General features: G+C 40.4%; 1 protein-coding gene across 1 annotated transcript in view; it reads right to left on the bottom strand.

Annotated features, from left to right (window-relative positions):
- Positions 1-25494, bottom strand: part of EXT1 (exostosin glycosyltransferase 1) — a 276254-nt gene that overhangs the window by 21565 nt on the left and 229195 nt on the right. The window contains exons 2-4 of the mRNA XM_004431120.2: positions 13164-13257; positions 11157-11264; positions 6115-6234 (exon numbers count right to left, since the gene is read on the bottom strand). Of these exons, the coding sequence (XP_004431177.1) occupies positions 6115-6234; positions 11157-11264; positions 13164-13257 (322 nt within the window). The remainder of the gene's footprint in view (positions 1-6114; positions 6235-11156; positions 11265-13163; positions 13258-25494) is intronic.

The raw sequence follows: 25494 nt of genomic DNA, 5'->3' as shown, positions 1-25494 counted from the left end.
ATTTCTTAATGAGAGAGAAGAAAGGGAGAAAGGAGGAAATTTAGAAGAACTCAAATATCTTAGTTCAATGATTTCTGCATTTTATCTGTCCCCCAGATCAAAACTGCTAATTTTATATGGCTAGGTAGGGTTTCTAATTTGGCAGTGATTTTAGGAACCTAGCTAAAATATTAATGTTTACTCTTTGTGGTACAGCAGAGATGTGTTAAAATGCTGTTGTCTAGGCATTAATTATGAGAAAATTGTCATGGCTGTGAAGGGCTTTTACATTGCTAGCAATTTTACTTTCGACACCATTTATACCAGTGTTTTATTATTTGTTCCTTTCAAATTTACTGTCTATTTATTTTCTTTTATAGTTTTTCACTTAGATCCTCTCTTTTTTTGCTTTCCAAACTTATGTACTTTCTAGTATGTGGTCACTTAAATAAGTTTGGTATCAAGACATAGAATAAATTGACAATAGCATCATAAATCCAACCAAGATACAAATGACATGGAACTCAGAAATGTCACAAAATGGTTCACCATTCACTTCAGGTCTCTGGATGGTATGCTTCCCATTGTCATAGACTCTCTTTGGTTCGGTATCACAACACCGTTGTCTTTTCGAATTCAAGGATGTGATGTTAGAGTATTCTTCTGAAACACCAATAAGCGTTTTATACCCTCTTCAAAGGGATCTTGACAGGAAGATATCAGCAAAAGTATAAGAACAATTGCAAATGTAGAATTTAACCTGGGTCAAGCAATTTGCCACCTTTACATCTCACCTTAGTGATTTGTAATAAAATAATAAAATATCACATTAATTATAACAACGTCCCAGAATTTGTTAGGAATAACTGCCTAAGTTTTTACAGTTTTTAAGACTTGATGTTTTTGTCTTTGAAAAAAAAAACTCATTTCTGTGTTCCTTTCCTAGGCATAGATTTTTCCATTTTTATACAGCTATAATATCATAGATATTATCTATTATAGATGTTTCCAGATTATTAACAGTATTCATAGTTTAATTATCCTAAATGACCAACAATAGTGCATTTTTTTTCCTTGCAAAGCAAGGAACATATATATGAATAAAATTTTTCCACCTTTAGGATTGATTCTTCAGCACTTTGTTAAAGAATATGAACACTTTTAAGCCTCTTCATATGTATTACCAAATGTCTTTTTAAAAGGTGTATATCAACTTGCCTTCTCAAAAGTTTGAGAGAGTATGGATCTCATTTCACCAAGTAGAAATGTCATCTTATCCCTTTCCTAATGTCCAATTCTGCCTATCACTACACTAAGCAGCTCCCAGGATCCTTGCAGGGCACTGAGTGCTCACTCTTTATTGTTGTGGAAGAAGATATCACATTTAGAGGTTGGACACTTCTTTGGCTATAAAGAAAATCAACACATAAATACACACAAACACATGTACACACGATACAAGATTTTTTTCATTATAGCTCCACATGGCACCCTCAATAGGGATAATATTTCTTATTAATGTGAATTCAAAGGGAAGAATGGCTCTTTACTTTTCCTTTGTCTGTGCCATCTGTTTTTTAAATAATGGACTATTGGTTACAGTTATTCTGTGTGGCCCTGACTTGGTCTTTTGACCAATGCAATGTTGCCTAATACATGCAGTACCACCATATGCCACTTCGTTCCAAGAAAAAGCAATTTTCTATTTCCATTATCTCACTGATATTAAAATTTCATTGTACAACAGCATCAGCGATACCGTGGTTTGAATGTGCATGGTTAAATAACAGAAGAGAAAAATGGAGAATGAATACTTCATAAAACTCCACAAAAAATGTGCTTTCCAAGCTACCATTAGCTGTTTTAATGTATTATTACAATCTCATGCACTTTTCTTTTGCTCACCTTGATTCTGACTGAACTCCTATGGTTCAATCCTTAGTGCCATGTTACTGTTGTGCAATATTCTGACAAATAATGGAATCCATGAACAACGTCTTTGCAGTATTTTAACATTATCCCATCATTACTTCTCAATTTTCACAAAAAACTGAGCTCCAAAAAGCCTAGCTCTTATTAAATAGTTCTTTAATTCCAAGATGCAGAATTAGGAAATTTCAATCAGACTAGAAATACTAATAGAATCCCAAATACGACAGAATGCAGCACAATAGAATGTACCAACAACTTGACCCGGGCATTGGAGAGAAGGATGAGGCGTACTGTTTTCAATTGTGTTTAAGCACCACCTACAACTCAAAGGCTCATAATCTCCAAAGACCAAGTAATCCCCTGTCATGGCCTAGAATACAGCAAGTAAGGAAGAAACAGTCTCAGTGTAGAACATCCTGAAAGCAAGGGATCCACAAATCTATGTTGTTGAAGGGTAACTCTGAATTATCCTCATACCTCTGGAGCTCCAGCAGGGACTGAATGACTTATATCATTTAAGTTCTGAGCCAAGTGAGCATTTTTGATGTGTGATACTTAAATCGTTCTTGTAAACACATTGACTTTGTTTATTTCTGTATGTGGATGTCATTTTCTGCCATTTTCTCTGCTTTCCTGTTTATGTTGAATTCTGGGGTAATCTGAGTTCTGAATTAAAAAGGGAAACTGGATGGTATCTCTCATGCAATTTGGTTGAGAGGTCAAATTGTTACAATCCAATCTTGAAACCATATAAAGGAGATTTGACAGTTGCTGTAAATTGAATGAAGTATATGTTCTATAGTGTTTTCAAAACAACTATGTCACTAAAAGTACTGCACAGCTTAAATCCAAGGCCTTGCGAAGCAGAGAGATGAAAACAGCTTGATTTAAGATCCTATTCTGATGAATATAACGCATCCAACTGCTATTACAGGATAATTGAGCACTGCTAACTTAACAAGCAAGAGACCAGATCTATGCAATAAACCATACTCAAAAGAAATGTAATTAATGAGATACTATCTTTCAACTGGCAAATTAGCGAAGTTGTGTATGTGTGTGTTTTAATTATGATCCTTAAGGCTGATAAGAATGCAGCAAGAGAGGGTCTCCCCCAGACAACTTGTGCAAGTCTAGACTGATATAACCTTTTTGAAGAGTAATTTGTTGATACATATCTTGGGCCTTAGATATGCCTAGACTCTTTGGCTGAGTAATCCCAGCTCAAAGACTCTATCCTAAAGAAATGGAGGTGTAGACTAAGATACACGTAGAAAGTCATTATTTGGAATAAAGACATCTATATCTATAAAAAAGTAATTATAAACGTCATTAATAGTCAACAATAGCAGACTGGTTAAATAATAGAGGTTTACCATGGGTAAATAATAGAAGTTTACCAATGGATGGCATACAGGGTGAAAAAAAGGAAAACATGTGGCCTGAGTATATTAAAATGGACAACTGATAGGGCAGAATTAAAAGGCCAGAAACAGACTCTAAGATGCATAAAAGCAGCATGTGAAAACAGCAAGGAAAGAAAAACTTAGGAAATATATTGGGACAACTATATAATCATTTATCCAAAAAAGACAAGTTTAGATTTTTCAACACAGATCATATATAAGTAAACTAGATTAAATAGCTAAATGAGGAAATTAACCATGAAAGTACTAGAAAAATCTTAAGTAAATGTGTATGTGTGTGGGTGTGGGGGTGGGTGTGTGTAAATAAAATTATGGGTCAAAAAGTCCTTTCTACACAGATGAAAAGATTGCCCAATCATAAACAAAATAGAAAGGCAGACCACAAACTGGGGGGAAATATTTGCAACACAAGAGTGAAAGGGTTAATATTTTTAATATAATAAGCTCTTAAAAATTAATGAGAAAAAGTACGACAACACTGTGGCCATTTCTATTTCTTTAGTTGTGAGTTGCCTGAACAAGAAATATATGAAAAATATTCATTCTAAATAATATCCTAAGATATGTAAATTAGAAAAATAATGATTTATCCTTTAAAAGACATAATATCCAATACTGTTTAAAGAGAAAAAAAATCATAACAGATCCTCTCATATAAGTTGGAGGAAGTATAAATTAGTTCAATTCTATTGGAGGAAAATGGGCAATTTTTATCAGAAATCTTTACATGTGGCATATTCTTTGAACCAGGACTATGAATTCAAGGAATTTATCCTAAAGAAGTAATCCTGAACCTGCACAACAATTTGGTTCTCAGGCTATTTCGATGACATGTATAAAAATGAAAAACCAGAAACAACTGTAATGTCCCCAAATTGGGGATTAATTTTAAAAAATTAAGTGATATCATAAATAGCATATTATATACTCATTAAAATAATTACAGTTGGGGCCAGCCCTGCCTGGTGGTGAAGTTCAGCATGCTCCATTTTGGTGGCCCAGGTTTGGTTCCTGGGCACGGACCTACACCACTTATTAGCAGCCTTGCTGTGGCAGCTACCCACATGCAAAACAGAGGAAGACTGGCACAGATGTTAGCTCAGGGCAAATCTTCCTCAAGCAAAAAAAAAAAATTATAGAAAAAATCCAATAATATTAGAAAATATAACAACATATTATTAAGCAGAAAAAACAGGTTATAAACTAAGTATAGAAAGACCCCTTTTAAAATTAGAAATTACAGCGTATTTATAAATTTGCATAGAAAAAAACTAATATAGATGTGTTGTGTATATAAATGTCAATAGTGATTTTGTATGGGTAGATTATATTTTTATGCTTTAAGTATTTTCCATTATTTTCTAAAATGAACATGCACTTCTTTGATAAAAAGCACTCTTATTCCAAAAATAAAAAATAATTGACATTCAATTTTCCTTAAGGAGGACTAGGAAGGGTCTTGCATGGAGGACAGGATGGAAGAAAAGAAAAGGGTAGAATCTATTACATATTCAAATCTGCTGCTACGAACAAAAGTGAAAATTCAATCAATTTTAATTGAGAAGAGTGCTTTTGGAGTAAGAGAAGTTTGCTTGCACTAAGGAAGCCCTTGAAAGCCATTTTGACCTTGTCTCCTTTATAGATGGGCCTTGGGTCCAAAATAGCCCTTTTAACTTAGTTCCAGGATGAAAACAATGCACACCATTCATGAGAGGACACTCCACTTAGAACATGTCCCCAGGTGAGAGCAGGAACCAGCTTAGGCTTGGGGTAGGTAAATGCCCCAGTATGCCTGGGGCATGGCCAGCACTGGCCCTGATACCCAGTGATGTGGACAAAACAGGGTGACTTCAGTTTTCTTGTGTATGCTCCAAATTACATTAGCTTTTGGAGCAGTAATCACTATTTCAAAGTAAATACTCCAAAAGTGAGGCCACAAATGCCCCCACCTCATTATGCGAACACTCAGAATCACCTCAATGCTCTGCCTCACCAGAGGACCTCTGCTCTCCTTCCTGCAAGCCTGTAATTCAGGAGTGTGCAGTTTCCTAAATCTTTTCTTAGCTCTTTGAGCTACTCTGGTGTAGCCTCAGGCCATTGCTACCTGCTCTACTTCCAAAGGTTTTAATGATCTCCATGCTTCCCTTTCCTTTTTCCTTCCTGCCTGAAAAAAAGCAACTTGAAGATGGGCACCCATTTGCCTAGAAGATTTTTTGATTTCATAAAGTTTAACTATTTCCGCACCACATAGGTATAATCAGGATTTTCTTCTTAACACAGCCTTGCAACATTAATGCTGGTTGAGTTGCATATGTCTTGAGAATTAATTTTGCTGTCTCTCGACACCATTGGACTATGGTGCCCAGTACACTATTCATATTTTTAGAGTGGTAGAAGATTTTCTCCTACTTGCTCACTATCTATTTTCTAAATGGGCTCCAGAAATATGTCTTCAAAGGATGCCACTGAGTGTGAATGACAGGAGGGCAGTCATTAGCCACATATCCCTGAAATGATGTAAGACAGAGGCGATCTCTGTGTCAAGGAGTGTAATCTCTCCCCATGTCAATTTTCCTCTGTGGAGTTTGTCAGGAATGGGAGTATTTGCTTAGGTATGGCAAAGCAGGTAAAAGGGGGTTAACTGACGTATCCAAGTACGGAAAATTCAGTTTTGCCCCATTAGACCAATTACACATCACCAATAGCAAAACAACAGGCTGAGAAAAGTGTATAAAGGACCATTATTCAAGACCAAGAGCCAAGTGGTCTCACTTACCTCTAGTGTAGTTAATACAATCTTCTCAACTGAAGAAAAATAAGCCTCCCACAAGAATTGTGTCTGCTGTCTAAGTGCTAGGATTTTATCCTGATGAATAGACCTGATTGTAGAAGGAATCTGTAACACAAGGGGAACATGTCATAACTATAACTGGAAAACAATGCGATGCCGTTTGATCAAAATAACCCACTTGGGTTAGGCTTTTATTCTTCATAGCATTCAGCTTCAAGCACACAGATCTACTAAAAATCACCAACCCTATGTTGAAATGCCCTTAAGAGGTGTCAGGTACAAAGAGCATTTACTGGGAATCAGCTTTAATGACTTTTAATGCATGCAAGTTAGAGTTCACCTCTATGATTTGGAAGCAGCTTATCAGTTGCTTATATTATTCTTATAGTAGCAATTGCTGTTTTCTCCTCTCAGAGTCCCGCAGATCCTCAATCCTGCATATGGAAAACCAAATTTTACAGAGAGAGAGCTACGGGCCTTGGGGTCTTGTTGTCTTTCAGACAACATGCCCCAAGCACTTTTAAGACATGCCATGCCAGAGACTACAAATTATCTATAAAAGAGCTTTTTGGGGGCATCTCTGAGCCTCTCCATTTAAACTGAAGCTAGGGTTAGTCATTTCTATGTACACATCCCTCCTACTTCACCCTGAGGGTTTTCCTGCTCCCCAGATCTCTCTTTCTGGCTCCAGCCCGTACCCCAATCTAATTTAATCTGTCAAACATCACACATGTTTAGCCATCACTGTTCTCTACCAGGCTACACAATATTAAAGGAGAGATCCATGTCTTGTCCATCCTGCTACACATTTTAAGGCTAGGAGAGTGGCTTTTATATAGCGGTTATTCAAGAAATAAGGGCTGAATTGAACATGGCCATCTGAAGGCACCACAGGGATATCATTATTTTTACTAGCAATACAGCCTAATGGTTAAGCACAGGGACTCAGGAGTTAGACCAAGGTGGGATTCTTGGCTCTACCATTTACTAGCTATGCTTCCTTGGATAAGCTATTTGATCTCTCAAAGATTCTATTTCCTCATTTACAAAGTGGGGATACAGTACTAACATCATAAGGTTGTAATGAAGATCATATATATGCTTAGCACAGGGCTTAGAACATGCGAAGCTTAATTAATATAGCAATTATTACTACTACTACTATTATTATTATTGATATAAGAGTGATGATATTCAAAGTTGGACCAATTGCTTAATGTCTGCATGTGAACCTGCTTGGGTCTGGAGCTCTGAAATATACTTCCTGGTTTCTGGTGAGTTTCCTGGGCTTGCTCCCTATCTTCACCTATAGTTCAAGGTCTATTTCATCTATGGAGTCTACACTCTCAGGAGAAATTCTTTGTGATTAGCAACTGCCCTTTTGTGCTCACCTCTTTCTGCATGCTTGCCTCCCTATGCGTAACTAATCAGACAGACATGGGGGCCCGGGCTGAAGCAGGAATGCTCTTTTAGCTGCTTTAATAGGAAAGTTACCCATGGCATTGTGACTAAGGCTGCATCTGAATTTCTACGGGAGGGGAAGAAGGTGTTAGCACATTTTTTGATTCAAGACTACTCTTAGGAGGAACAATGAAACTGCTTCACAGTAAGAAGAGAAGGACAAGCTCACTTGCTTTGGCAATGTCCTAAAGCAGATACTGAATCTGGGCCCCCAAGCGTGTATCTGGATGCCTGACACTGAAGAAGCATGGAGGCAACAGGTGAAGGAGAAATACTGGCAGGCAAACAGCCTGAAATCAGAGCTCAAGGTCAAATAGAAGTAAAATATCCTTGGAGAAGGTAGAGAAACCATTCATATCATGGACCCCTGAGAAGTCAAAGAAAATTTACCTTTATTTACTCACTGAGAAAATTACCTAGATTGCCAAAGAAAGACAAAAAAAAAATTATCCTACTCAATTTTCATAATCATGCCCTCTTCTAAATGTCAATGGCATTTTCTACGAGTCGTATAGGTTGACTTCACTGTTTTATCATGGTCACAAGAAACCATTTCATTAGAAAAATGCTGAAAGCTATCATCACTATGTGGTCTCCAGAAAATTGAGCAGGCTATGCTTATGAAAGGAAAAAGATAATATCATAGATTAACCTACCAATACATTCCTCTCTTTTATATAAGCCACATCTTGATGTTACTACATCAAGTGAAATATATTCTACCTGTTTGTGCATACGATGTAAGTGTCTGACAGTGCTCTGCAGAGTGCTCTGGAAGATAATTCCAATTGACTGAAAAGTTTTAAGGGCATTTGGCTATTGGTTATTAATCTGCTTGTCCTGAGAGACAGGTGTGGGAAAGTGATACATTAATTCCAATTGGGCCGGATTGTTCAAAGTTGCAGAACTCAATGAAGTCTTACTAACAGGTCATGTATGGTAACAAAACTAATGGAATCTACCAAGATAGATATAGGAAAGCAACACTAAGCTCTCTTGGTGACATGGTGACAAGAATATATGCAAATAAAAACATCTGAGCCATTCTAAAACAGGAAATGAAAAACTGTAACATAACAAAAACATCTCCCAGGGCAGACATTTGGGCTCAGTGCCAGCTCTTTAAAACCATTGTCAACGACAGTGCAGTCGCTGTTCAATATGGAGGCAGCTGTGCAAAGACAGACAGCATATGAGAGGGGAAAATATCAGCAGGTTTGGGTGGGTGTGGAATGAAAAACAAAATCTTTAGAGTCGAGCCAAAAAGTTGCTTCAGAAGGTGAAATACCATCAGCTTTGGTGAAAGGATAGAAAATGGACTACCACAATCAAGCATCCTGGAATGCTCTCCATTTCAAAGACAAACTCCCAAGTTATTCACATTAAATTCACAGGAACACGGGTATGTAGATGGAGAAATTATGTTTTTTATTCCCAAATTTCCTTTAATGAACATGCATTATTTTTAAAAAATCATAAAAGGAAGGAAAAAGGCAACATGGAAAAGAACCATACATATCACTTTGTGTGGCCGTTCATGAGTAAATGTTTTAGGCACACACCACCTCTGCATGGAGAGGTCTGTGCTAGATCACGGATTTCTTTTTTGTTTCTGAGGTCCCAGGGGTTATGGAGATCACAGACCTGAGTACCAGACAGAAGGAATGTTTTGGGAGCTGTGTTCAGCTTGGCCTGCCTAATCCATACCGCTCTCAGTCACAGATATTCCACCTGTTACTTTAGAGAGAGCAGTGTTACTTCCCCAGTTGGCTAGCAGACTGGCCAGCAGCACAGAAGTAGAATCAACAACAGAGTTAGAAACTCAATTTTCTGGATATCAAAAAAACCAAGGACATTAAAAGTATTCTACAAATATCTGTGGCAGTTCAAGATAAAGTACACAATGCCATGAAAGAAAAGCATTAAAATATTCTATAATTTTAATACTGAGAACAGATTTGTGTTACCACAGTGGAAAGAGGATAGGGAGAGGATGAAAGGGGTAAAGGGGCACATGTGTATGGTGATAGATGGCAACTAGACCTCTGCGGGAACACGATGTAGCCTATACAGAAACCGAAATATAATGATATAAAAAATATAATGATGTACACATGATGTATATAATGTTATAAACCAATGTTACCTCAATAAAAAATAAATAAATAATATTAAAATATTCTATAATTTTAGAGAAAGGAGTATGACAGTTTATGTTGAACCTAAAACATTATTGCATCAAGTGGCTTTAGAAATCCTTAGTGACTGGCTATTGCCGCCCCCGGATTTCTCCGTTAAGTATCCCCCTACCCAGGCAGCCTTGAGAAGTTCAAACTTTTATTAGGCACCCTTGTCAAAGATTAGTTGACTGTATATACATGGATTTATTTCTGGGCTCTCTATTCCATTCCATTGGTCTATATGTCTGTCTTGATGCCAGTACCGTACTGTTTTGATGTCTGTAGCTTTGTAATATATTTTGAAATCAGGAAGTATGATGCCTCCAGCTTTGTTCTGTCTCAAGATTGATTATTCAGTGTCTTTTGTAGCTCCATATAAATTTTAGGATTGTTTAGAATTTCTGTTTCTATAAAAAATGCCAGTGGGATTTTGATAGGGATTGCATTGAATCTGTAGACAACTTTGGGTAATATGGACATTAAGTCTTAATTCTGCAATACAGGACAACATGGATGAACCTTGAGGAGATTATGCTATGTGAAATAACCAGTCACAAAAAGACAAGTACTGCTTGTCTGATTCCACTTATACGAGGTATCTAAAATTGCCAAATTCATAGAACTAAAGAGTAGAATTGTGGTTGCCAGGGGCTGGGAGAATGGGAAAATGAGGACTTACTCAATGGGCATAAAGCTTCAGTTAAGCAAGATGAATAAGCCCTAGAGATCTGCTGTGCAACACTGTACCTATAGTCAACAGTAATGTATTGTACCCTTCAAAATTTAAGAGACTAGATCTCAGGTTAAGTGTTCTTACCGCAATAAAATAAAACATTAAAAAAAAAAGAAATCCAAATGGCCAAAAATACATTACAAAAACCATTTTTATTAGAGGCTGCTCTTTTACATATACATCTTAAAGATAAAAGTGGCTCAGCACCCAGACTAGACCCCATTTGAGCAATGATAATACTAATTATAAGAATCAAACCTAGAGAGCTTTCTCTGAAAATTAATCTGAAGGCAAAGACAGAAGGCAGGGAAAGGACTATGAAGTGGCAGGATGGTACAAAAACTCTCTGGTATCATTTCCAAAAATTCTGGATATTGAAGCGGGTGGATACACACCTCTTCTCACCATCAAAGCTCATGTTTCTTACCTGCAACTTCTCCTTTTCCAAATATATTCCCTGGACCTGGGCAGACTTTGTGTTGGAAAGTGAACAATGTCATATTAAATGACTTCATATTCGCCACGACACAGGCAATTTTCTCCTGATAAAATTTCTTTTATAGAGCTGACCTTTTGGATTCATCTTCTTTGAAAGTTTGGATGGGGGCAGCAATAATCCACTGATCTGTTGAAGGCCACAGCCCCTTCCTTACCTGTAATAACAATCTCTCATCGCCTATGACGGCAGCTTGGTTCCAATTAATCACTTCAGAGAATGGCAACTCCCATCCATTGCTGAGCATCACAGGGACACAGGCAGCCTGTGCAAAGAAAGGGGACTTAATGAGCGTGAGAAAAGTGGCATCAGGAACTGTTCCAATCAGGGTGTTATCAATACCAATTCAATTACTGGCATTTCTTATTCTGCATGGATCCTGGACTGCTTAGGCCAGAAAGAAAGTAAGCTTCTAGGAGTTAGCAAGTCCACGTGAAGATTGTATCCAGCCACGATTTAATATTTGCAAGTCTTGCTCTAGAATGCTAAAACCCCATTTCTATTCTAGTATGTGGTTTCGCTGACCCTTACTCCCATGGAGATGATTGGCCTCATTGGACAAGTCTTACTGATGTAAGAAAATCATTCACCAACAAAATCCTAGTATAAAACCAACCTTGAAAATAAACGGTTTTTTCGATATAACTGTCTCAAGCCCACTTGCAACTGGTTTACCCCAATGTCATGAGCAACAATGAGAGCGGAATGGGGCTCGGCATTCCTGATAAAGCATTTTGTGGACTTAACCATTATGGATGTTCACCTTTCTCTTGCTGTGCAAATATCTGAACCAGAACTTTGTTCCCTTCAATGTGGAGGGATCCCAACCACTGTCATACCAATTTACTACCTGCACAGTGATCTAACTGCCAAGAAACACCAGGCTAATGACAAAATTCTTTCCAAATAACTCATAATCCAAACCAGAGAACAATTTGCTCCATGCAACATCCCAAGAGGCCACAAAAACATTAGTGACAGTATGCTTTGCAGAACACACAAAGCACACTGGAAAAGACTTTTAAGAGAAGGAAGCTCTTCTGTCAGAGGACATGACAGAATGATGGACGTTAGGAAGCACTGCGACAAAAGCACAGATTCGGGCAAGGTGCAGAGAACAGAGGAGGAAAGAACAGAGCAGCAAGGGGACAAGAAGTGGAGGAGGAAAGAGGTTGAGAGCCTGCTTTCTCAGGATCAAGGAAGGCTGGTTGCAACTTCCAGGTGGGAAATGTGAACATCTGTCTCAACAGGTGGAGGCATTTCTGCAGACTGAGGTTAAAGAGTAGAGAGCCTCCCGCGCAGGCCCCGGAGCTGCAGCCAGAGACCTCTGAACTGCAGAGCCTCAGAACATCTGGGCCAAGTGAGTAGCACTGCCCTGCTGGGCATCACACTCAGAATTTAGAGGAACTGGGTGAAGACTGAGAGGGGGGACAGGACAGACAATTTTGCTTTTGGGAAGTACCACCAATAAGCCATTTTCATTGCTCTTGAGACTGGCTTCCAGGAGAAGAACAGAGTCTCTGTGAGGAGCCCAGCTAGGCTGCCTGGCTGGCAATCAGATCTGACCTCGGTTTGCAAACATGTCCCTAAAGAACCCATCCTCCCTGGTGGTGAAACCATTTAATCTTATGCCCGAAGGCAGGGAGTAAATCTCAACCCTACACTTATAAAAAATGTTGCAGAGGGGGCCGGCCCTGTGGCTTAGCGGTTAAGTGCGCATGCTCCACTACTGGTGGCCCGGGTTCGGATCCCGGGCATGCATGGACTCACTGCCTGTCGGGCCATGCTGAGGCGGCATCCCACATACAGCAACTAGAAGTTGTATGTCATGTGTAACTATGACATAGAACTATCTACTGGGGCTTTGGGGAGAAAAAAGGGAAAGAAAAAAAAAAAAAAGGAGGAAGATTGGCAATAGATGTTAGCTCAGGGCCAGTCTTCCTCAGCAAAAAGAGGAGGATTGGCATGGATGTTAGCTCAGGGCTGATCTTCCTCACACACACACACACAAAAAATGTTGCAGATTTTCTTGGGAAAACAGATTTCAGGTGTTCAAGGCAAACCATGCATTCTGTTTAGATCCCAGGGGAAGCGCTAAGGTTAAACTCACCCAGTCTGACTTCAGTCCTCAGCCCTATTCTGGGGAGGTTTCAGGGTCTCTTACCTGCAGAGCCTCCAGGAACCTGAAGGACCCAAGCCTGCGACCACGAGGAACCAGACAGAAAGTGGCATTGTGCAGCATTTCCCGATAATCATACCTAGAAGGAGAGGAGGAGCCATCAGCAAACGAAGACCCATTAGGAATGGGGGATGACTGAACAGCTGTAGGTGTCCACTTGCATGAAATTACCCAGAGCAATTCAGGAAATACACCAGGCAGGGGTTTCTCACTTTTCCATTTTGGGGTGGGTGGCTGTTGCATGAAGGAGAACAAATGTGAACCTTCACGTTGGACAAAGCAATTGGGGTCTTTTGCAAACAGTACAGAAAAGACAAGTCTGATGGTCCCAGTACCAATTTGGCTGGCCCAGTCTTTGCTTCCAAAATCAAATTTTTATGTCTTGATGAAATGTGTTTATCTCAAAAGCTTAAAAAAAATCACTGCTAGTTATTCTTTTTAAATGTCACGTCATTCAGCAAAACTAAGACTGTTCTTGTTTCCCACTCCACAAAACCATGCTATTAAAACCTACTCAGGAAACCTCCATTACAAGCACAAAACAGCATTTATTTTCTCCTTCATCCTGGAGTTTCTACACTTAACCAAGAACATTCAATTACCCTAGACAAATATTCCTGTATAAGAATGGTTGACATGACTTACAGGGGAAAGAGGAGGAGACACAGAAGGAGCTAGCCTAACAAATGGGGAAAGAGGACTAACAAGAGAAAAAATAATAATAAGGGATGTGGGAAACTGGGCTGCAGAAGAGATGATTGTTTCTTTTACTCAAATACCACTTAATGGTATTACATTGTTTTTGCACTTAAAAAAAGTGCAAAATAGAACATGAGTGTCACCAGTCTCTTTATGCTGGTGAAAGGCAGGAAGGATAACAAGTATTTCATTTTGTTTAGGCTGTCACTTTAAAAGTGTTTCCACAAACACATTCCTAAACACGCAGTTTCAAGTTCATTATGAGTTTAAGAAAACTTGGGAAAGAAGAAATGGCTCGTGTCCTGTGTAGGCCCAGATTCTCAGAGCTAAGATGAAATCGCTCTCATTTTCCAAGAGCTTCCGATGCATGGCAGACAGGTGTGACTTTGACGGTAGCATGTGTCACCAGCATTTTCTGACTCTAATAGTCTAATTTAATCACAGCCTGAAGGCATTGGATTCTTCTCTCCTCTTTTTGGGATACTGCTATATACATTTATATTTTTAAAGTCCACATCTATTTTTATATTCTCATACCAACTAGGCATATGGGAGTAAGCCAATTTTCAATTATAAACCCGTCATTAAGAAGAGACATCATGCAAAGGACCATTTGCTTAAACAAGCGTGTACAACTAATTTGCACAAGAAAAGGTCACCGTGAATGGATTAAGATTATCTCCATTGAGAGTAAAATAAAAACCCTTGCTGCATTAATTAAACTACAAAAGAGACTTCAAAGTAAAAAAGATTTTTAAGAGGGCTCAAATTTAGCGAAATAAAAAAATATTAAATTATGATGGTAATGGCTTCTCTTTTCCTCACCAAACACAGGGAAATAATTGACAAGTGTTTTCAAGTTCAACGGTTGATAATGTTTGAATCTCTACCTAATTAATGGAGAAGAGGGAAATATGTACACACACATACACAAATATATGTATAAAGTTTAAACTGAAATTTTTTAAATATAAAAAGGTCAAATATACTTCAGACTACAGCAAAGTTTAATAAATGCCCAGAATAGAAACCCCTGAGGGACTAGCACAGAAAGTCCTACATCCTCATCATTAGGCTGCTAAAAATGTAAAACCCTATTAATGTACCGGATTGTAACAAGTTTCAAAGTTGGCAGTTGCAGAATTTACTTTAGGGAAGGAGTGGAAGGAGAGGAAAGGCAGAAAACTGATAGGAAAAATTCAAATGACGGTTATTCTAGGGTGTTGATTTTTAAGTGTTTTTTTTTGTTGTGATTTTTAAGTGTTGATTTTTAAGTATTTGCTGAGGTAGTGAATAAAGCTTACACGATTGACGCTTGTGTTCATTCACAGACGAGGTAACAGGAGATTTGGGACATGCATTCTCACAAGAATCAGGAACCCCTGAGTAGCTGTGAGATTATGAACAAAACTCATGAGCTTTCTGGGCCTCAGTTTCCTTATCCACAAAATGAGCCAGTTGGGCTAGATGAGTAACGATTGTTTGAACATTCCATTATTCTTTATATTATTATTATTTTTGTGTGTGTGTGAGGGAGATTGGCCATGAGCTGACATCCATTGCCAATCTTTTTCTTTTTGCTGAGGAAGATTGGCCCTGAGATAACATCTGTGCCCATCTTCCTCTATTTTATATATGGGACGCCATCACAGCATGGCTTGATGAGCGGTGTGCAGGTCCGTGCCCAGGATCTGAACCTGCGAACCCTTGGCCACCAAAGCGGGGCGTGCGAACTTAACCACTACACCACCAGGCCGGCTCCTCCTTATGTTATTTTGTAGGTAAGAAAGAAGAATGTCCTTTGAGAATATTCCACTGCTCCAAAGGTTTCCATAACCACTGTATGTATGTGTGTATATATGTATACATAACCATCTGCTCATCTGTACACAATGTATGTTTAATATGTGTATTCATACAGACACATATAGAACATATACACGCATAACTTAAAACAATGATTTTCAGGTTTCTAACCCTGCTCAGCCCATGAACCAGCCTCTCTTTTGGGCTCTAGTGACAGTGAGCCTAGGAATTACTAGCGTGTTATAACTGAAGGAATAATGATGCCCTGCAAGGGGGACAGACAATCTTTCTAGTTGAGCCTTATATGTGTTTGGTACCCTGCCACTGAGCCCTTCTACGGACCCACCTCTCCATTTTGATGTTCTCACACACCTCACATCTACTTCCTTCCAAATGCTTAAACTCACTCACTTATTCAGTCATTCTTTCAAGAAATTCTATGTTCCAGGCACTGTTCTAGTCCTGCAGATGTTGTACAGGAAAGATCTTTCCCTAGTTGCCAGACCTACCCAGGAATCATCTGATAACTAGAAAAGGCTGATGAGAACTTAAGGTGTAAAATCTCCTGGGGGTATCTGCATTACAAAGTACACTATGGAAGGCTGGCCTTCCAGAATGGCACCACAAGGAACTCTGTGGACACTCTCCCCAGCAAACCAACAAGTTAACTGGTCAAAATTATAAAAACATCCATTTAAAGTTTCTGGAAATTGTCCTAAGGGCATAATGACAAATGGGAAAACATTTGTTCAAGAAAATCTACCAAATCTCAGCAAGAATATTGAGTGCATTTGAGCCATGACACCTACAGCTCTGCCTTATAGAAGCTCAATCCCAGGTGAGTACAGTCAAGAAGACTGGGCCCCCTCTCCCCTGAGCTCCCATCAAGAAAGTGAAAAGATAACCCATAGAAAGGAGAGAACATTTGCAAATCATAAATCTGATAAGGGACTTTTAAATCTGATAAGAATATGTAAAGAACCCTTATGACTCAACAATCAAAAGACAAACAATCCAATTTAAAAACAGGCAACGGATTTGAATAGATATTGTTCCAAAGAAAATATATAAAGTGCCAATAAGCACAGGAAAAGATCCTCAACATCAATAGTCATTAGGGAAATGCATATCAAAACCAGGAGATATCACTTTACACCTACTAGCATGGCTCTAACCAAAAGGACAGATGATAACAGGCACCGATGAAGCTGCAGATAAATGGGAATCCTCATATATTGCTGGTGGGAAGGTAAAATGGTGCAGCCACATTGGAAAATAGTTTGGCAGTTTCTTCTAAAACTACAAATGGGTTTAGCACATGACCCAGCAATGCACTCTTGGGCATTTATCCCAGAGAAACGAAAACTTATTTTCACGCAGAAACTTGTCCATGAATGTTCATAGCAGTTTTTTCCTTAATAGCCCCAAACTGGAAACTGTCCAAACATCCTTCAATGGGTGAATGATTCAACAAATGGTGGTACATCTACAGCCTCGAATACTTTTCAGCAATAAAATGAAATTAACTATTGATACACACAACATCTTCAGGGAAATTATGCTAAGTGAAAAAGCCAATCTCAAAAGAATATATACTGCATTATTCCCTTTATATAGCATTCATGAAACAACATAACTATTGGGATGGGGAACAGATTAGTGGTTAGGGATGGGGGAGAAAGATAGGGAAACGACAGGTCAAGTAAGGGGGACAATCTTTTTAAAGGGACTAATTCTCCCCTATATTACTTAAGTTTAGAAATGTAAATTACATCAAAATCATAAACTTCTTAAAAATAGATAATTAACACATGATATCCTAAGCAAGAAGGTAAGCAGATGAGGGAGGCAACCAACCTCAGAGAACTCTGACCTTTAATTAATAAGTGGTTTTGTTACCCTTTTCAGATGGGTATTAAGTTCCCCATTGTATAGGTGATGACACAGAAGGTAGAACAGTTTTCATAAACGACTACAAAGAGAAATGCAATAAAAATGACATGACCCTGAATTTAACCTAGAAATCAGTACCACTCTACAGGCTTAATAATCTTCTCCTTAAAGGTGTATTGAATAATGTATGGGCTACACCCCATTTAAAATGGGTCATGTAACAACGCATAATTGAAGTCCTTCCCCTCCATATGAAACACATTTCTGCTGGCAGTGATTCAGTGCAACCAAGGAAGAGGGGGGCAGTGTGGCATAGTGCAGGGGTCCTCAAAGTGTGTTCTTCCAACCAGTAGCATCATCTGCATCATCTGGGAACTTGGTAGAAATGGGAATTCTCAGCCTCACCCAGGCCTGCTGAATCAGAAACTCTGGGGAAAAGGCCCAGAATCCTGCGTTTTAACGAGCCCTCCTGGTAATTACGATGCACCCTAAATTTTGAGAACCATTGGCATGGTAATTAAGAGCTTAGTAATTAAGACCTTAGTGGTTAAGCAGCTTTAGACACAGCCAAACCTGGGTTTGAATTTCAGCTTTGCTATTTACAACCTGAGTGATCTGGGAAAGTTATTTAATTTGTCTAAATCTTAGTTTCCTGGTTGGCAAATGGGGAAATACTTCCACTGTGAGGATTAAGTGATACAATTTAACTAAAGCATGGGTACATTACAAGCAATCCATAAGTAGTGGCTATTATCATTATGGTGAAAGGGAAGCAACAGAATAAAATGGAAAAGACAGCCAACTTGAAGTTAGAAAACCTAGGTTGAGGAATTTGGGTTCTGGATCTACCACTTTCTGTGTGATCCTGTGCAAATTGTTTAACTTTGTGCCTCAAAGTTGTGAAGATCAAATGAGATCATGTACATGCAGCATAAACTGCAATGCACAATGCAATTGCAAATTACTGTTGTAAATTATATCAGGATGAGAAGAATAAAAACATTTTTAAAAAGTAACAATAAAAAAAGAGAACAGATTCCCAAAGACAGAGCCAGGGAGAAATGCGAAGCAGACTCGTTAGAACAAAATGAACACAGAAGCTGTGAATCACAACGGAACAGCAGCTTCTAATTGAAAGGCTTTTGCCTTATTATCAAAAGCTACCCAGACAAGGATGCTGCTGGTGCAGTGTGCCCACAGGTCCTCCTGTGGTTCCCACAATTCCTCGGCAGCACACACATTTGCCACGTGAGCTGTGTTTTGCTAATCAAAAAGGATAGGGAAGAAGCAAGTGATCCAGCCTCTCATCTCTGTAGCCAAACAATTCTAGTCTTCCCATGATGTTGTTACAGTTTGTCTTAAGAATTTACTTATAAAGTAACTTAACATCTACAGCTGTTCCCTCCAGTCCCCATCCTTCTAAGTACTTAATCTTTGCTTACACCCAGGTTTGAATCACAACCCTGAAGAAAAAAAGAAAGAAAACAAAAACAACATATGACTGTTATAGTTCCATAAAGTGCACCGGGATAAGAGAAATAAAATTAACATCCTTGAGCATCTCCTCTGTGCTTTTTGTCATCCATTCAACAAACATTAGTTGAATGACTAACATGTGTAAGGTACTATTCAAGGAAATGACAGTCCAGTGAAAAGGTAGATGTGTTGTCAAATTATTCTTATTATTAAGTGATGGAAATGGTAGGATGGAGGCATGAGGTGGGAGTTATGCAGAGAAGAGAAACAACGGCCACTACTTGGCTTTGGTGGGGAGAGTGAGAAGCAGGGATTTCTCCTGGAGAGAGAAGGACTCTGAGCTAAGCATTAAAGGAGAAGCAAGAATCAGCCTAGTAAAGGGTTAAGAGGAAGCAATGCGCATTTCTGGAAGTAGAGACAGCACAGCAGGAACAAAGGCACCATGGTGAGAGAAATCACCCACAGTTTGGGGAGGGGGAGGCAGGGAGGAGGTTGGGGTCCCACTGGGAAGATGTTGTGTGACATCTCCTGGAGCTCAGACAGCATCCTGTGTGGGCGGTCATGAGTCACTGAAGGGCTCAAGCAGAAGAATGACGTGTTCCCCATGGAATCCTCAGGACTTGATATAACCCAACTTCACAGGCGAGCACGAAGTTCAGAGAGTCCAATAACCTTGCCAATGTAGGTCATGGCTATGGAGTCATCTGGGCTCGAACTCCAGGCTTTCTGATTCCAAACAGCCTTTGCTTTCCACTACATCATGCTGCGTCCTCGGTCAGCCCACACAAATGCCACGTCTGCGAATAATATTTCTTATTGAGGGAAGTCCTAAGCAGTTCATCTAGTTTCAAGCACTGGTGACAAATGGTACCATTTATAAGGATGCTCCCTCCTACTCAAAACTCTGCCCCATGTCACACCGGGAGTTCAGTCCAAGATGGTGCTCCATTATTTACTAACCGTGTTGCCTTAGACCCTTTCTTGGCCTTTACAGATTTAACATTTAAAATTTCAGTTATTTTTGAGAAAACCCAAAAGTGCATAATGTAATACGAAATTGGCTCAAGGCAGAGCTTTGAACTGTGAAACATGAGTGGGAGCCAATCTTTTAGTTGGAAAATGGTTCCAGCTGGCCACTGGACTATGTCTATTTGTGGTCTTATAAGCATATGTATGGAAAAGTATGGGCCCCTATGGTCTCTGAGAATTTACAGGACTCACGAAGCCTCAGTTTCTTCACGCCACCTGCTCAGTCTTTGTGCACACAAATGAGCTATGATACGTTCCAGTGTCACGTAAATGCAGATGAGCTACACCAGCATGCAGCGCTGGGCTCTGGGCATGGCTGACCAGATTGGCTGTGGCCTTGGGGACACTCAGTGCCCCCTAGCAGGAAAGCACTTGCTCTTTGGAGGTGGTGCGATTCCTCAAGCAGGCGATTCTTTGCCTTGAGCACTGCTTGCTGCTAGAACCTCTGGGGCACCCAGTCACGCCAAGGATTAGGAATTTATTTCTTTGTGATGCTCCTCAGAATGACACTGCCGAGCCCACGCTGTCTGTTGCAGAAAGCAATGCTCGGCTACAATCAGGAATAGGTATTTACATTCACCCTTTCACACTTCTTGGCTTTCCACACAAGACCATCTCCTTATATGCCCATTTAAAATCCATTTCAGTGTAGGGAAGGGAGGGAGGTAACATTTCGTGGGCTCTGGCTGGGGCATGAGGCCCCAAGGGAGGCCCTGACTCTCGCACACACATTATTTCATTGAAGTCTCAGTCACACCGGGAGGTGGATACCGTTCTCCCGCCTTTTCACAGGGAAGGAGAGAGAGTCAGAAAGATACTTGGAATCAAACATCCCGTCTGAACACACTGGATCATAATCCCATATGGTGTCTAAACTCCCCCACTCCACCGCTACCCTACACATCTACTGATAGCTCAGAACTTTAAACCTGGACCAGGTGGCAATCACCACCTGCATATTAATGAATACAACATGTACCACGTGCACCTCACACTTCCAAAGGGGTAAAAGACCATACCGGTTCTCGCTCATTAAATAGCAGCTCCACAGCTAATATGTAAAAGAGGGTGATAAAAATAGGACAGCCACTAATGATAATTATAATACTGACAAGCCCCCCGCTGATTACATGTTCCCTGTGGCTGGGGGACAATCTGCGCACATTGTTGCACTTCATCACTGCAACCACACCTGAAATGGGCCCATTTTATAGGTGATGAAGTAGGGGACCCAAGGGTTTGTGGGGCTTGTACACCGAGGGCAGGATCCACAATATGCTCCGCTGTCTCTCGGAGCTGCCTAGAAGGAAGGAGTAACACGGGCCAGCAAAGGTGAAAACGGAAGATTTTTAATACATTGTGGCAGGTGACATTAATCTCAGGAAGCTGTCTGAAGGAGGTGAGGTTTGGAGCACCAGCTTTCGTGCTCAGCAATACCAAATTTCAAAGTGCTCTGAGATAAATGCAATTCTAGGACATGTGGGTCTAAATTCCCAGGTTAGACTAAAGCATGTCTGACAATGCTAAATAAAGGGCCACCTGGGTACAGGGGGAAAGAAAAGGGGGTGACAATAAAAGAGCCAGCAGCAATGATGACCTCAGATGGATAAATGGGTCCAGAAGAGGTACACCAAGGTCTTGGCTGCGGGAGCTAAATGTTCGTGACAGGCCCAAGGGCAACTGGGAAGCCCAAGGTCATTATCCTACCATTAACCTTGCACCAGGCTCGGCACCAAGAAGACTGGCCAAGCGGAGCAGGGCCAGGAAGTGTGGACCGAAGCTGAGAAGACCAGCACAGGGGCCAGCAGGAAAGAGCATCTATCCTCGATGGCAGCTTCTCCTCAGGGACAGGCCGAGTCCCAGGGAGCAGGCTGTGGCTTCCCTCAACACCCTTCTTCCTTCCTCTGCTTTACTTCCGCTCCTGGAGGAAGCCCTCTCTGATCCCTGAGTCCTGGCCAGCGACCTTCTTGTTGCTCACACAGCACCGGGCTGACCTGTCTATTGCTCACTCTGTATTAAGTTGTCTATTTTCTTCTTTTCCTTCCACTGGACTCCAGGAGACAGGACCACGTCCTGCTTTCTGCTGAACTAGTATCTACCACAGGGCCTGGCCTATAGGAGCCACTCAAAAAATAGTTATTAAGTGGATGAAAAGTGCTCAGTGTCCACTGGTTTGCATTTAGGTGTATGGGGGCTGTGAAAGCAACAGGGAGATAACGAAGAGATGCAAGACCCACATGACAACAATCCCTATTTAGTTCATGTCCAGCTCTTGATTACGCCAGGTCTTCCTAGGATGATTTTCACTCCTGTATTTAGGCTGAGCCCAACTTAGAGAATGGAAAATACTTTTATTTTTTTTTGTCTTCCTTTTGTACATTTTCTAACCTTTCTTCTCTGTCTTTATTTCTAATGACCTGGTAGCTTGTTAAAAGTTTCATCTTCTCTCTGAACACGAATGAGGGTGGGAAATTTGTTTCACCAGCCTTGATAAATAGCATTATTTGCAAAACAAGTTGAACATAGGCAAAGTGCTATTCAAACTGAACCTTCTCCTGGCTTTCCTCCATGTCTGAGCTGAAAAAAAGAAACTGTAGAACCGCCTCCTGGCTTCTGTAATGATAAACACTGCATTGGTCCAAAGGCAATGACTCCCCATCTCCCAAAGAAAACTGGGCTCAACCCAATATTCTGACCACTTTCCTGCTTGAGCCAAGACATTCTTTCCTGCCCAGCCAGCCTTGGTCAGCCCTGGGATTAAGGGGATGTTTGGAATTCCTGCTGGGCTCTTCTCGTCATCAAAGTAGGCACTGCACAGGGGCTGTCTGGTGGCGAGTCTGACATGCCCTGCATTCTTTGTCAGTGCTTAAGCCTTTCGTCTGGTCCTTGCACTTAAGTGATTATGAAATACCTTGGGAATCCAATTACAGTTAATGAAATGGCTGGTTCAGCTAACCTCACCTTCCCATTGCCTCTCCTATTTTCGCCATTCTTGGGGTCCACCTTCTGACTTTGACAATCAGGACCAGCTCACTCTTGGACCTTTTGCACCAAACAAGCAAATGAGACCACAGAACTCGGCGTAAGCGGAGCTGGTGCATCCTCAAGAAATTATAGGACAGCAACATATTATGAAAGCTGCATGAAGCTAGTTGTCTATGGAAAGTTTAACCTTTCCCATCTGGGTATGTGAATGTATAAATGTATAGGTGCATATGCGTGTCCACGGGACATAAAAATTTGTGTTATGGTTAATGATCTGTGGCCACATACTGTTGATTTACCAGGTCGCCCTTCCATGAAGGTTTGGTCACTGGAGATTGGGAAGGCCAATAAGTCTAGATTCTGCCATTTCCTTTGAGAGAAGCACAACAGTGCCCTGGGGGAGAGTCTGTGAAGCTCTGAGTCACCTCTCCCTCCTCCTCCAGCCAGGTCTGCTCAGCATAGTTTCCCTTAAGAAGCAGCTACAGAGCAAGCCAACTGCTAGATGGCCTCATTTGGAGAAGAAGCTGTGGGACAGAGAGAAAATCTAAGCATCTGATAGGGGAGAGGTAGACCAGGTGGCCCTTAAGATGCCTCCATGCCCTGATATCTGCTCACTGGACAAATGAATACTGAGCAGCAACTGTGGGCCAGGTAGCACACTGCACATTGAGGAAACCAAGATGCAAAAGCCTAAGGGTTCTTAGAATTCCATGGGAACCAGAGTCTCTGCCTGCAACCTCTTTCCTGTATCTCCTTAATTTTAGTCCTCCTTTGGGTCTCTACATGAGCAGAGCAACAAGAAGCATATTCTGGATCATGTTAGAATCAGGCCAGAATAGGTTCAATCTTATAGGTTCAATCCATTGATTGAATGTAGAGCAACCAAAGATACCTTTAAAATGTTCACTCCCAGGCTGAAAACCCTCCAATGGCTCCTCATGGAACTTAGAATAATATTCACACCCCTTGCCCTGGCCTCTGCCCACAGCTCAGACTGCCCCTCTCCTCACTCACCATCTACAGCTATACTGTCCTACTTTCGGTTTCTCGACACACCACACTCATTACCATCTCCTGGATTTGTACTCACTATGCCCTCTACCTGGAACAGTCTTCTCCCAGATCTACCTCTAGATATAAATCAGCATTCAGACAGTCCCTCCTCAGAGAGGCCCTCACAGACCAGCCTGTGTTTCTGTCCCATTGCTCTGTTTCATCTCTGCCCTAGGATTTACCACTGTCTGAATTCACACATATATTTATTTTACTGGCTTACTGTCTTTCTTCCTAAATATAATGTGTACTCCATGAGAGCAGGAGCTTACCCATTTTTATTTACTGAGACCCCAGCCCTTGGACCTATGCCTGGACCATAGTAGCCTTTTAAGAAATATTTGTTGAATGAATGTCAGATCTCCTTCTCATTCCTCAAGGAATAATTCCTATGAGGTCATAAAGTATCCAAGTTGCTGACCACGTTCACAAGGATAATTCATAGGACAAATTTCTAAAAAAATATAGAGAAGTTCCTTTTCATTTTCTTATTTCTCTGGTTAATGTTAAGATCCGTCCTCTTCTCCAAACGCCATCTGCTATGAAAGCAAGATCCCACTAAATATGTCTTTAGAAAAAAAAATTTTTTCAAGAATGTCTTTAAGAGATGTCTATGTAGAGTGAAAGAATGAAACCTGCACAAAATAATATCTAGAAAATACAGTTTCTGGTCCTGACTTTGTCATTACCGTTTGATTTAAGCAGGGCACTTCGGTTCTGAATCCACGCTCATTCATAAAATGGGACAATCATACTAGTCTTGCCCATCTAACAAGGTCTACTGAGGATCTGACAAGAGAGTGTACATGAAAGCATTATGCAAACTAAAGCACTTACGACTATTAGGCAGGACGAGGCAAGCATTTTCTTGGAATGGTCTGTGTACAGATGAAGCGTAATATGGAGGATGTCAAAGGCCTGGCATTGTTTTTCTCTTTTTTGAGACCCAAATTGTTATGGTCTATACCCCAAATCCATTCACTGCTTCAGAAGTACAGATCATTTTCCAAAAGAAGCATCTGGAAGAGCTAATTTTACCAAAGCAATGATTAAACACACACAATCCTGTGGGGCTGAAAAGCCGGCCACGATTCCCAGTTTTCCGCTGTGTTAGTTTTCAGCTATTAACCAACCAATCGGTCTGTTTTCGGGGTATGAATTTGTAATGAAGATGGCTCAGAACTCTTGGCTGCAGGGCCCTTAAAGAGAGAGCAATTCTTTCTCATGGAACGTCTTGTTGCTTGGTTTCCATTAAGGTATCTTGGCTTTTAAATAAACTGTCAAGTAAAACTTGGCATCAAAACAGAAAGTGAGCAACTTCCTTTGTAGAGGAGCTGACAGCTCAGCTGTGTGTCAGATAGATAGCTGCTAAGAG

The sequence above is a fragment of the Ceratotherium simum genome, chromosome 23 (genome assembly GCF_057802395.1).
Source record: "Ceratotherium simum simum isolate JZ-2026a chromosome 23, ASM5780239v1, whole genome shotgun sequence".
In the NCBI taxonomy this organism is placed as follows: Eukaryota; Metazoa; Chordata; class Mammalia; order Perissodactyla; family Rhinocerotidae; genus Ceratotherium; species Ceratotherium simum.
Note: the sequence above shows the minus strand (reverse complement) of the source record. Positions and strands in the feature narration are given on the sequence as shown.